The 13,588-nt window shown below is 44.7% G+C and overlaps 1 protein-coding gene across 3 annotated transcripts in view; it reads left to right on the top strand.

Moving 5' to 3' along the window:
• Nucleotides 1–13,175, top strand: part of pax7a (paired box 7a) — a 66,548-nt gene extending 53,373 nt beyond the window's left edge. For 2 of the 3 annotated variants that reach the window (XM_066670076.1, XM_066670075.1), the window contains exons 8-9: nucleotides 7,941–8,190; nucleotides 10,453–13,175. In XM_066670076.1, the coding sequence (XP_066526173.1) occupies nucleotides 7,941–8,190; nucleotides 10,453–10,568 (366 nt within the window). In that variant the 3' untranslated portion in view covers nucleotides 10,569–13,175. Of the gene's footprint in view, nucleotides 1–7,940; nucleotides 8,199–10,452 lie in introns of those variants that run through there. The other variant, XM_066670077.1, reaches the window with a different exon arrangement.
• Nucleotides 13,176–13,588: the final 413 nt, after the last annotated feature.

The raw sequence follows: 13,588 nt of genomic DNA, 5'->3' as shown, positions 1-13,588 counted from the left end.
CACCCGGAGGAAACCCACGCAGACACAGGGAGAACACACCAACTCCTCACAGACAGTCACCCGGAGGAAACCCACGCGGACACAGGGAGAACACACCAACTCCTCACAGACAGTCACCCGGAGGAAACCCACGCAGACACAGGGAGGACACACCAACTCCTCACAGACAGTCACCCGGAGGAAACCCACGCGGACACAGGGAGAACACACCAAGTCCTCACAGACAGTCACCCGGAGCGGGAATCGAACCCACAACCGTTTAACATTAAAGTAGAAATCCACCAATATTTAAAAAAAAAACGTTTGTCACTATAGAAAAATGTCTCTGAGAATGTCGTGTCGTATCACTCTGAGTGACTTAGTCCACATCTTATTGGTTGAAACATGCTAAAATTTGGACAATTCTGTGACATTATCCTTAAAGTATACTTTTATCCATGAGGCTGCTGAAATGGGTGAATTAAAGGAACTTACTTATTTAAAATACCCCAGCTCGCCTCTACTCCCCACCCGCCCCGACTCTAATCACCCCCTCGGGTCTCTCTTTTATAACATCAACCCACATGCGATAGCAACTCCGAAGGAGGGAGGAGGGGGAATCTTTCGCAATTTCCAGCTGAGGAGGGTATCAGGCCGGCAGATCAGTGAAGGTGCGAGATGTTATTCTGCTCGTCTCCGATAACTCACACACACAGGCACACATGCTCTCGGAGGGCGCATTCTCCGCGCTTTGCCCCCCTGACCTCCGCTAAACTTGAAGGTACCACCGGAGGGCAGTGGGGACTGGGAGAGGGGGAGATAGCGGCGACAAGGGCTTCATAATCCACTGCGGGCCAGATTAGGAGTGTGTGTGTGTGTGTGTGTACGTTTTGGCACCCAGGCTGGTATTGGGAGCTGAGGCCTTTGCTATCTTCTCTGCAGCCAGGCTAGTCCCCAGGCTAACAGAGTCCCACTGAACCCTTTGTACTTAACCCCCCCCACACCGCTAGCCGCTGATCCACTGTGTGCTATCGCTTCCTCGTCTCATTCTGTGGCCTCCCTCCTTCTTTCACCCAGACTTCTGTTGTTTATATGTTGTTTACACACTGTTTATTTCTTGTTTATTTGTTGTGAAGGTGCTTCCTCATGTAGCCTTGAATACACTCCTCACAAAAAGGGTCCTAAACTGTACTTCTTTTTGTGCAAACCCTGCCAACGGTACACACACATACACACATGCCTCCAGTTTCTTTAGCTTGCTAAATAATTTACTTACTGTTTGTTTTGTTTACATTTTGTTTCGACTCCAGGCTTTTGTTCTGTTTTAAAATGTTAACCCAGAAGATCCAAAGAAGCAGCTTTAAAATGCAAATGGAATGTATTTAAAGTGCACACTTAGACCTTTAGGGCCTTGTAGCACCGTTCAGGGGACATTTTTATTGTTTGCACAATGCTGCTGAGCAGGGCACGAGCTTCTACTACTATCCAAAAGTGAGTTGGTGGACTGACTGTGGACACAGCTTGTACTGCATAATCTCCATAGAAAAGCATGAAATTCAATGGGATGCTCTGGAGCAGCTGCACAACAGGAATCACATACACACCTTAAAAAAGAGGGGTTTCCAAGGGTTCTTCATTAATGACTGTTCTGTTCAGAGCCATATGTTTTTCTCATGGTTCATTGCATGTGGAAATGTTTCTTCAGATCGGTTGAGAATGTGTTGTATATGGACTTTAGATGCTGTGTGTAACGTAGAGTCGTAATTCAGAATTCTAACATTGTCCCGCTCTTTATCACATTACGGTGAGTTATTAATAAATGATCATTCTCAAGGAAAAAGTGCTGCAAAAGCTGGTTCTGTTCTTGAGGATAATATTGGTTTCAAAAGTATGTGTTTGGTTTGGTTTAGATGATTTAAAGATGGTGGATTCGATGTCAGAGATTGTGAACGTGGCGTATTATTACTTCAATTTTTCAAGGGTTTTTGGTCATTTTTAACAAAATAGTTTCCTTCAAATAACAAAAGAGTGGGAGGATGTTTGAGATTGGAATCACAGTAAAAGTACAAAAAGCGTTTAAATAGTTTTACACACCTAATTGAATCACTGCCTTTATTAATAAACCCTTGGAAAAACAGTCTTTAAATAGTGTACTATGGAAGATAATACCTTGGTTGACCACAACTGCAAAAAATGGGGAAAAAGACCCTGATGCCATACAGAATATTTCTTGTCCAGGCCAAGTTTTCATAGTTAACGGCTAACCCAGAATCCTTCTTACAATTCTCCAAACCCTACAATGCTCCTGCACTTTCTCTGAGAAGAATGTAATCTAGTCGCCCCTTAAGCTTCTGACAAAAGCTTAACGTCCTCCTTTTGCTCAAATTGCCTCTTGAAAGCATCCTCATCTGTGGCCTACAGATTCCAGCCTGTCAGTTGTCGAGCTATTTTTCTGGAGCTGAACCGCACATGAGAAAGACTCGTCAAACATTGAAGCACACAAAAAAAAAAACACCCAGCATAATTTGACTGTTGGGGAAATTAGGCGGCTCTGAAAGAATCCTTTTCTGTGTGGTGCGAATGGACTGTTTGTTTATCTGAAAGGATGCACATTGGATCAATTTTGCGCCTTTGCTCCAGACGCCTGCGGCCTGGAGGCTCTCAGAAGTTGGGAGAATTAATTACATTTTTTAAGTGTTATTATTTATTGAGTAATCTATTGGGAGAGAGAGAAGGAGACAGTGAAGGGTGAGAAGCCGGGACGCCCCGAGGCGCTGTCCTTTAAACACTGGAGTCCTGCACTGGTTATCTGTGCTGCACACAGCTCAACACAAAGTCAGCCCACAAATGAGAAAAAGAGCCACAAAAGATAGAGCTGGATAGAGAGAGAGAGAGAGAGAGAGAGAGAGAGAGAGAGAGAGAGAGAGAGAGAAGAGAGAGTGGGAAGACTGAAGAGTGAAGGAGAGAGAGAATTACAGACCATTTGGGAAAGTACTGTCACAGATAGTCTTGGACTGTGTTGTGATTAGAAAATACTACTAATGAGTCTGATTTAATTCCACAACAAGAGCATGGAGCTTGTGGAGGAAACGCACGCAGACACTGGGATAACACATCACGGAACTCCTCACAGACAGTCCCCTGAGATATGGATGAAGTCCGAGCCCTTGGAGCCGCGTGGTAGTGACACCAACTGTAGCCCCGCCATGCCACCTGATATGGGTTTTAGAGCATTGTTAATTCAGTTAAATGTGTTGTAAATCTAACCAAGGAAGAAAACAGCTTGAGTACAAAAGTTTGGGGTCAAACAGCTCTGCAAAAATGGTTATAGATCTTCTTTGTAGATCTGTCGCCTGTGTCTGATCATCTGGGATCTAATACAAAATGGTAAAGCTATTTAAAGTTAAACTTGAAGAGATTATTATTAACTCTGTGAATTACAGAAATAAGATTGAATATCAGTGTATTAAAATGTGTCAACAGAAGCGGTTTCTAGCCACCTGAGTGTGGCCCATCTCACTCTGCTTCCCCTTGAGCTTATATCGGTGTGAGAGCAGGGATAGCCATTGGCCTGAGGTGCTTGTTTTTCCTCCTCCAACTGGAGATATTTCAGATTAGGTTCAGCTCTCATATCAGATGAAGAGTGGGAATGCTATTGATTTTTGTTTATTTAGCTACATTAGCGTCCCAGGGTGAGCAGATATGTAACGATATCTCGGCTCAGCTGAAGGGTCTAATCTCCCGCCTGCAGCGAGAGTTGAGCTCTTACGCGTCTGGACGAAGTGTGTCAAGGTCAAACCGACACACACCTGAACTTGAAGGATCTTTAACAACTTCACAGCAGAAGGAAATAAAAAATCAAGTGCAAGAATAGTTGACAGTTGCTGTGATACTTGAGACGTATTACCCTGAAGCCTTACTGTCCATCACTGATAGCACAGAGTAGACAGAAGTTATGTAGAATTACAGATCATGTTGTGTCATGTAATTTACACTCACTGGTCACTTTATTAGAAACCCCATACAGCATTGCCTTGCTGGTGTACATTTATTAATTGTAGCAATGAAAACAGACTTGCTTTCAGTTTTTACAAGTATTTTTTTTTTCATTCATTCACCTTCTGTATCTGTTTCATCCTGATCAGGGACAGTTTTCTGGACTTCATTTAGGGGAGCTGTATGTGTGATAACTGGACGTTATCCGGCGAGACCCCTAGTACAAAGTCTGTCTAATGTCTGTTTGAGTCCATGTGAGAATAGAGCCTGTAATGTTCCAGAATATCACTGTGAATTTATGCCCTGCTTCCTTCCTATGCTGCACAGGCTCCATTCCATGCCTAAAATGTGCTATAACAGCTCTGGCAACATTTTCGACACGGAAAATGTCCGGCTGTATTCTACATGTGTGAAAATATAACTCTTTAAATTTGCAGACAAAAATCTCCAGACATTTTCCCCGAGTTCATCTGTGAAATCTCTAAAAAAAAACTGCTTAATACCATAGCAACCACCTGGAAGTTATATTGGTTCTCAAAAATCCAAATAATTCCATCTTTCAGCTTGACAAACAAGCCACGTGTAAGAACAGCTCTTGCATGGTTGTTAAGGGTTCCATTTTTTTAACTCCATGCGTGTTTACATTCTTTACGCAACTGAATTACTTTAAATATTCCTTGAAAATATTTTTTTCAGACTTCAAGATCAGACTTTTCTGAATGACTTTACAGAAGCAGATATTAATTAACTTAATGTGGCCAAAAGCACCGGGTTGCTGTAATAAATTAGACAGTAAATGTAAACATCGTGTAACATGATCCGGAATAAACAGCCTTTCCACTGTGAACCACAGCCGAGTGTGTGCTGAAAGTGCTAAAGTTGCTCGGCAGTCACTCTCCAAAAGAGGTCATTTCTTTCCCCTCCTCTCCTGTTGAGGAACTCCTCGTGAAGTCGCCGCCTTATAATTAGAAACACTGATAGAGGAATGGGCCTCGATTGTCTGGCGCTTTTTAATTTAATGTGCATAGAAAAAAGGAAGCGGTGTAATCAAGCTTCAATTAACTGATGACTAAATCTGTCCCACCCCTCCAGCTGCTTTCCCGGACCCCCGATGAGCCAGCCAGTCCCACATCCCCACCGACACCCGCTCGACACCCGCACCCCACCCCAACAGACACACACACACATCTTCCCTCACGTCCTGACAAGGGCTACTTGTGCTTTTTGGGTCCTTAATCCATTTTAATCAGGAAACAGACCAATCTCGTGTTCAGATGGATGCGTCACATGTGTCCAGACTGGAGTGTGTGGAGTGTGTGTGCGTGTGTGTGTATATGTAGTTCCAGCTTATGTGGACCTATATCACGTGTGCTGTGTGAGTGCAGATATGTGTGTGTGTGTGTGTGTGTGTGTGTGTGTGAATATGTGTAAGGACTGGGGGGAGGGCCCATACTGATAGAATTAACATGAGGAAATGGCTAACCAGCTTTAAGGCTCTGATGTGCCTCAAGTGCTTCATATTTCCTGGGAGAAGCGTTTTGTGGAATATTAATCATAATATGATTAATTCCGCCGCTCTGTGGCTCGTGTGCTGCTTCCACAAAGGCAGCTTGAATGGCGAGTCCCAGGGCCTCAGGCTGTAGAGTTTAAACTGCGTTTAAAACTCGCTCGGAGAGGAGCCGACGGAAGAGGAGAGTGTGTGTGTGTGTGTGTGTGCTTAAGCAGCTCCATGATGGACTAATTGGTTTAGCAGCCAGGGAGGCCAAAGGCCAGCACAGCGTAGCGAGGGACAATGTGAACCTGATGTGGGGGCGAGAGACACCGACGGAGAGACAGAAAGTGAGGGAGAGAGAGAGAGAGATCATGTGTGAGGCATCTCTCCATAGCACTTCCTCCATGATCTATCCCACTGCCTTTCGTTCTCAGACCTCATCTCCCAGGACGTTGAAAGAGCCAAACGCCCATAAACCCCTCAGAATGTGCTGTGATGTGTACTGCAGGTTGGAGATTTACGATCTTGTTTGTGGGACACGTCCAGAGTGTTTTGGGCCTTGCTAAACACTTTCCTCTCCGCTTCAATCCTCTGCCTGTCTCACATCTGGCATTACTCTACATCAATAACACAGTGCTCGCTGGCAACCGTATGGTTTTATCAATCCATTCTCCGTTTGCTTATGTACCGTTGCCTACATAGGATCTCAATCTCCAAACAAACCCTAACAGACCTGGGCTTCTTTTATTTATATTATTTTCCGCAACATTTTTACCTTACATTTACAGCTTCAAAATCACTGTGATGCTTCACTAAACTGTAAGAGGGAGAATAGAGCCTACACTGCTACCCTGGGCTCAGCACTTGTGAAGTAGCGTAGGAAAACACCCACTCTACTCCTTATTGATTTCAGTACAGTGCTGTAAAATTGAATCACACTAGGGGGAGCCCTGAGGGCAAAAAAACCCTTGCCTAGTTTTTCTTCAGTGAATCTTTCGTGAAGTTTCTTTTTTTCAAGAAACAAAAGACACAGAGCTTAGTACACACCCCTGAAGCTGGGAAACTATATTCTCCAAACATCAAAAAGTGGATTAAACACATCGCTTATTACCAGTCAGTGTCATTCATGCTCTACGTATAAACATTCATTCATTCATTCATTGTCCATTAGCACTTATCCAGTTCAGGGTCGCGGTGAGTCTGGAGCCTATCGGGTATCATTGGGCGCAGGAACACACCCTGGAGGGGGTGCCTGTGCTTCACAGGGTGGTACACACACATACATATATTCACTCACACACTCACACCTATGGACACTTTTGAGTCGCCAATCCACCTACCAACGTGTGTTTGTGGATCGTGGGAGGAAACCGGAGCACCCGGAGGAAACCCACACAGACACAGAGAGAACACACCACACTCCTCACAGAGAGTCACCCGGAGGAAACCCACACAGACACAGAGAGAACACACCACACTCCTCACAGAGAGTCACCCGGAGGAAACCCACACAGACACAGAGAGAACACACCACACTCCTCACAGACAGTCACCCGGAGGAAACCCACACAGACACAGAGAGAACACACCACACTCCTCACAGAGAATCACCCGGAGGAAACCCACGCAGACACAGAGAGAACACACCACACTCCTCACAGACAGTCACCCGGAGGAAACCCACGCAGACACAGAGAGAACACACCACACTCCTCACAGACAGTCACCCAGAGCAGGACTCGAACCCACAACCTCCAGGTCCCTGGAACTGTGTGACAGCGACACTACCTGTGCAGCCTCAAAACAGACCATTATAAACACATCATTGCAACCATCATGCACATGTGTGGTCATCCTACACCTAGTTAGACACAGTAAGTTAATGATTCAGAGAAAATGAATAAACGTTGTGCTGCTCCAGGCTGTAAGAGAGAGAATGTATCATTGCATCGTTGTTCAGCAAATGAGTGGCACTGCTACTTCATATTTGAATGATCTGGCCACTAACTAAACACGACACCTGGCAATGGAGGACGGTCTGGACCTGTGATGGAGTGTTTTGGCCGTTTACTGGAGATGGAATGACACGTTCTTGGCAGACTTTGGGCCTCTGTGCTCTCTTCTCATTATTATTCATGAGCGAGAGGCTTGTGGGACGCCCGGAGGGTGGGATTAAGCACTCCCTCGGCGCTTGTTGTGCCGGAGGCCTCAGGACAGGGGCTGGCTGACACTGCTGATGGAGTACGATGGGCCTGTTCTCTCTCTCTGTCTCTCTCTCTCTCTCTGGTCCTCCTGGGAATTCTTGCTCAGTGGAACTCTCTCACTCTCTCTAATGGAAGTGGGTTGCAACTCATTCACGCACTCGCTCAGGTTTAACAAAAAATGCTCCTTGTGCAGAAGTCACATGTAACATTGAATGGCATAACTCTCTCTCTCTCTCTCTCTCTCTCTCTCTCTCTCTCTCTCTCTCCAGGTGATGAGTATCTTGAGTAACCCCAGTGCTGTGCCCTCTCAGCCCCAGCACGACTTCTCCATCTCCCCCCTCCACGGCAGCCTGGAGGCATCCAACCCCATCTCGGCCAGCTGCAGCCAGCGCTCTGACCCCATCAAGAGTGTGGACAGCCTGGCCTCCTCACAGTCCTACTGCCCTCCGACCTACAGTGCCACCAGCTACAGCGTGGACCCTGTCACCGCTGGCTACCAGTACAGCCAGTATGGCCAGAGTGAGTGACCACACTATGTTTTTGGACACTACTACAAAATGGCAGCACACCAAAATAGTGCACTATACAGTTTCACACTCGCCCCTAGTATTTGTTAGAAATTACGGTGACCAGATGTCCTCTTTTACCCGGACATGTCCTCTGTTTTAGATATAAAAAAATGTCCGGGCGGAATTTCACAAACGTCCGGGATTTTGTTTTTCTAGAGCTTACATAGAACTTCGAGAAGTTTCGTTCACAAACTAGTCCCGCCCTCCCCTACTCCGATTGGTTCGCTTGAGTGAGAAGGGGGCGTGGTGAAGTAGCCTAAAATCTTCTGATTGGACGGTCTGACTGTAGAGCTACCGTTATTGGTTGATAACCTTCTCTGTAAACATTTAATTGGTCAGTCTGCACGTCAGTAGTCCTTGTTTACGTCAGGCAAAGCTCATGTATCCACCCTCATCTCGAGCAGCTATGCCGAAACGTAAATGTAAGTTCTCTGATGAATTAAAAAAGAAATTCCCATGTTTTGTGTAGTAAATAAAGGTGTAAAGGACCTAAAAAGCACACATAGGTTCAGCTAATTATACAGCGGCAGCGAACCCCCCCCACATAAACACGGGTCCAGCACTGTGATTGGAGAGACTCGGACTAGGAGGCAGGACATTTCTTCAATTTCTGCATTTGCCATCAGAGGCACCGGAAAATTAGAATGGCCTTTTCCCCCCCGTGTTTTGGACTTAGGTAGCCCACTAAAAACTGACTGGTTGGTCTTGTTTCAGTGTGTGGGCTCCTGGTCCCTTAATTACTGTACACACACACACTGACAATGTGCTTTTTATACATAATTACATTTGCCCAGTTATATCTGTGTGTTAGTATTTCTGAATTAAATCTAATTGTGCTCATCATTTCCTGAAGAATCTGAATCGAATTGTTTATCACCCCGTATCCACACACCACCAAAAAAAAACGACCCACTTCAGCGCTAGTGAGGTGTGTTAAAGAGGCTATAATTCAGTTACTCAGCTCTTCTAATGTAGTAACTCAGCAAATGTTTATTCATTCATTGCTTGTCCTTACACCTGAAGAAGCCCATCACTGTGTTGGCCCAGTGGCTCCGGCTTCCCTTATCGAGCTGCAGTGATCCTAATTGCTTCCTTTAGGGCTGGTCAGGGTGCTGAGTGTGGGCGATCTGTGTCCGAATCTGGTGCCGTGACCCTGTGGCCAGTGCAGCAGACACATGCTCCTGATAAAGCACTGCTCCACTGCCCCGAGGCGGCGGGGTTAGTCACACTCGTTTGTGCTCCGCTGGGAAAACGGGCACGGGGGCCACTTCAAAGTGAGCCCCCCACACCCCCAGGGTGCCACTGTCCTCTTAGCCACCTCTCTCACTTTCTCCCTCACACACACACACACACACAACCACAAGCTCTCACACACTCACACTCAAATACTGGCTGAGGGGCAGGAAAGGACTGATTGATTGAATTAGCATAATCAGTGGCTGATGTTGTCACCAGGGCAGACTAGACTGGGGCAGGTGAGGTGTGTATATGTGTGTGTGTGTGTGTGTGTGTAGGAGCAACATTGGATCAATGTGATGGAGACTGGCTGATGAGCGAGTGTCTGGTTAATTATGGGTGAGATTGAGCGACGTGGGCCCTTAATGACTGCAGGATGAATGAAAGGGGGCTTGATGAGGAAAATGAAGGGGGGATGAGCAGTGTGTGAGGCATGAAATCTGAGATGCCAAGAGTAATAAAGAGTGGCACGCTCTCTCTCTCTCTCTCTCTCTCTCTCTCTCTCTCTCACACACACACAAACACACACACTTTAGCACTGCTGAGTTACGCCATGCTTTCCTGCTGGGCCCCGAACGTTACAAAAACACAGCATTGTGTACATTCTTTATTATTTTTTAATATTATTTATTTATTTTTATATCCATGACACATATGTACACAGTTTTGCCTTTAGCGCACATGCTAACAGACACAACTAATTAGCCAAGATATATTTGGTGTCTCTTGCTTCTTTAGTTTTGCACTGGAGCTACAAGGCTAACACCCGAGGTGTGGTAAAACTGAAAAATAAAAACAATAGTTGATCAATATGTGCAGAAATGTATGATCATTGGTGCATGACGTCCAGTAAAAGCCTCATCTGGACTTGCCCTGAAAGCAAAAAGTGTTTTGCCTTTTCCTGTGAAGTCAGCATATTGGAGACTCCAAATAGCACATGATATAGCTCTGTACTCATCAAGCTGTGTGTTTCTAGGTGCAGTGGATTACCTGGCTAAGAACGTGAGTTTGTCCACTCAGCGGAGGATGAAGCTGGGTGACCACTCCGCAGTGCTGGGACTGCTGCAGGTGGAGACCGGACAGGCCTACTGATCACCGCCGGAACTACAGCTTCCAACACACCCATATTCACCAATGTCTGGCGATGGCTGTTGTTCGCTGTATGTGTGGGCAGGAGGCTAATTCACTGTCTTTTTTCTTGCTTTTCAACAAAAAACTGGTACATTCTAGCTTTGACCCATTCCGATTCCCCTGGCCAGCCTCAAGGCGAATGAGCATAGCCACATTAATGACTGCAACGATTAGCATTTCTGTCTGTATTTCCATGCTGTAAATAGTTGTCTATGAATTCCAATGTCAAATTGATAATCTTGTTTTTTTTTTTTTTTTGCTATTGATATTGTTCTGATGAATATCCTCCTCATAGTTGTTGTAATTCTGATGATATTTGCTTTTTTAACGCGTCTGTTTCTCCCGCTTTCTGAAGCGAAACTCCACATGTGAAACGCTAGTGGTTTACTGCGCTAGCATGCTAGCGTGTGGCCGCTGGTTTTCCACTTCCCCATGTCCCTGGGCCCCAGTGCTCCTGAGTGATTTGACCCTCACTTTCATATTTCACTTGACATTCCACACGAACTTGGCCACTCTGTGGGAAGTCTGGCTAAGTGTGTTCTGCTGGGAATTAGCGTCATCTTTCGCTAGACAAATGTTCTCTTAACCCCCTCTCTTTTTTTTCCCCACAACCCCTCCTACATCTCCCGCTGCCCTTCCTGTCCTCAGCTGTCCTGTGGGGAAGGGCATTGTCTTAGGAGAGAGGAGATGTGCATTTTTACCTTTTTCGTTAAGGACCAAATCACTATCGCCAAACTAGGCCTTGCCTCAAACTTCGTATGCTGTAAACCTCAGCTTAAAGGGATAACAGGCAAAAAATCTAACTTAAACACACTTCAAATGTCGCCTGTCGCCAGAGCCGTTTGGTGTCCGTAGTTGGGAGGTATGAGGCTAATGTAGCTAACGTAATGTAATTTGCATAACAAGCAATTAGCTTGGTGCAAACCGCATGCCTAAACCATCACACACTTCCCTGGAAGCGTGTCGAGGTGTTAAGTCATCTGAAATAAGACTCGTGTATGTGGTTTCTGACACTGTGTGCTATGCTGTTATCTATATATAAGAAATGTTATAAAAAATGTACAAAAAATTCCAGCTCGGAGATGAAAGGACACCTTTGCACATGTGGAGTTGTGACCAAGTATGAATTTCTGGAGCATTCCACTATTTTTTTTTCTTTTTTTCACGAAAGCAGGAGCCCTCCCCCTTCCCCCCAAGGCGCTCCTGGGAAGCGTACGAGGCCCACAGGCCGTGGCATTCACGTGCACTTTGGCAAATCAAATAATCCTCTCAAACAGCTAAAGGGCACAGGTAGCGGCACATCAAATTCTCCCTTGCATTTCCATTTCTCTCTCCTTCCTTTCATTTCCTGTGGTGCCATCGTCTCTCTCTCTCTCTCTCTCTCTCTCTCTCTCTTTCCCCTTGCCATCAAGTCACAACCGCCAGGGCTTCTGGAGTCGCCCCTTTGATTTTAAAACCTCACATATTCAGATTTGTACAAAATAAATAAATGAATAAACTGTTTTTTTTTCTAAATGAACTAGTGAACTCTTTGACCCCTGTGTAACCCTGTTAGTCCACACCTCAGCACAGTCTCTTTAGTTGCTTATCAATGGAATTGTACAGTAGACCAAGCAGATTGTTTATTGTTTGTTTATAAAGAGTATGTTTTATACTAAAACAGAAGAAAATACAATGTTCAGTGGTAGATGAAATAAGGGATCTGCGTGAGTCTTATACCGTGCTATTTTTGTTTTTGTTTCTGGGATTGGTTTGTGTTTCTTATACTTTTGCTTTTTTTGATTGATATGTATCATTTACAAAAATAGAAAGACAAAGTGTATAATCTTCGGTTACTGTGGTAAGATCTTGATGAAATACCATCCCATTCCCCAAATCTTTAAAAAAAAAAAAAAAAAAAAAAGGTGAACTGTCTTTTTTGTTGCTTTGTTTTGACACTTCTTGACCACCACTGAACGGACAGATGGAGTGTGTGGACACATAATGAAAGACACTCATGAATGAATGAAGATGTGAATCGCTCTTAACTCGGATCAGACTGAGACTCTTGATGAGAAATGACTGATAAGTCTGAGTCTTCTTTTGGACCATTGAGACTGTGGGGAACGCAGCCATGCTCGGTGCTACTGGGGTCGCCAACTAATTTCTCAAAGATTTCCTCACAAGGCCTCAACGTATCCCCGCCCTTTCTAAACACTAATGACCGCGCTGACCGGAGGAGGACACGTCTGGCCCCTGATCGTGTACATTTACCAAGAAGCGTCAGAGAAACCAGACTAAAGTGGCTAACTCTTGTGTTAATCAACATTTGGATATTAAAAGGTGTTTCACCCTGGACCCCATTCCCCTTCACCTCCCCCACACCCCTACCCCAGGTCCTTACACATTTGGGTTAGGATTTGTGTTTCTGCTTTCTTCCATTTGGGTTCAGCATGTGTGTGTGTACGTTCTCATGGTATAATTTATTCTGCTGTATGACGTAGTAGAGTAGTGGGAAACTTGTATTTGGTAATTTCCTTCAGCCTGTTGGTGTCTTTCCTGTAACACTGGCGTAAATGTTACCAATTAAAGCTCTAAAACAGACACTGCGTGTTATCATTTCCTTTTGGAGCGAGTATAAACAATTAGGTTTAGAATTTATGCACGTTTTCAGATATAATTAACACTTAATATGACATTCAGGTTTTTATTCATTCAGATAACCAGTTCACTTTGAATTATTACAATGTTATAAAAGTGATTATAAACACTGCATATCAGTTTATAGCTTATTCCTTTTCCAAATTATATTCAGATAAAAAGAATCATGTTATGAGTTGTAGAAAGTGACAGGACATGGTCACATTTGTCATACCGTGTCCGAAATGGCTCCCTATTCACTATTCCCTATATTATTCACTGTATAGTTCACTATTATAGGGAACTGAATTCAGGACAGTAGTGAATGATTTCAGACACTAGCTCGTGTGGGCTTTTACCAA

The sequence above is a fragment of the Hoplias malabaricus genome, chromosome 5, assembly GCF_029633855.1.
Source record: "Hoplias malabaricus isolate fHopMal1 chromosome 5, fHopMal1.hap1, whole genome shotgun sequence".
NCBI classification, from domain to species: domain Eukaryota; kingdom Metazoa; phylum Chordata; class Actinopteri; order Characiformes; family Erythrinidae; genus Hoplias; species Hoplias malabaricus.
Note: the sequence above shows the minus strand (reverse complement) of the source record. Positions and strands in the feature narration are given on the sequence as shown.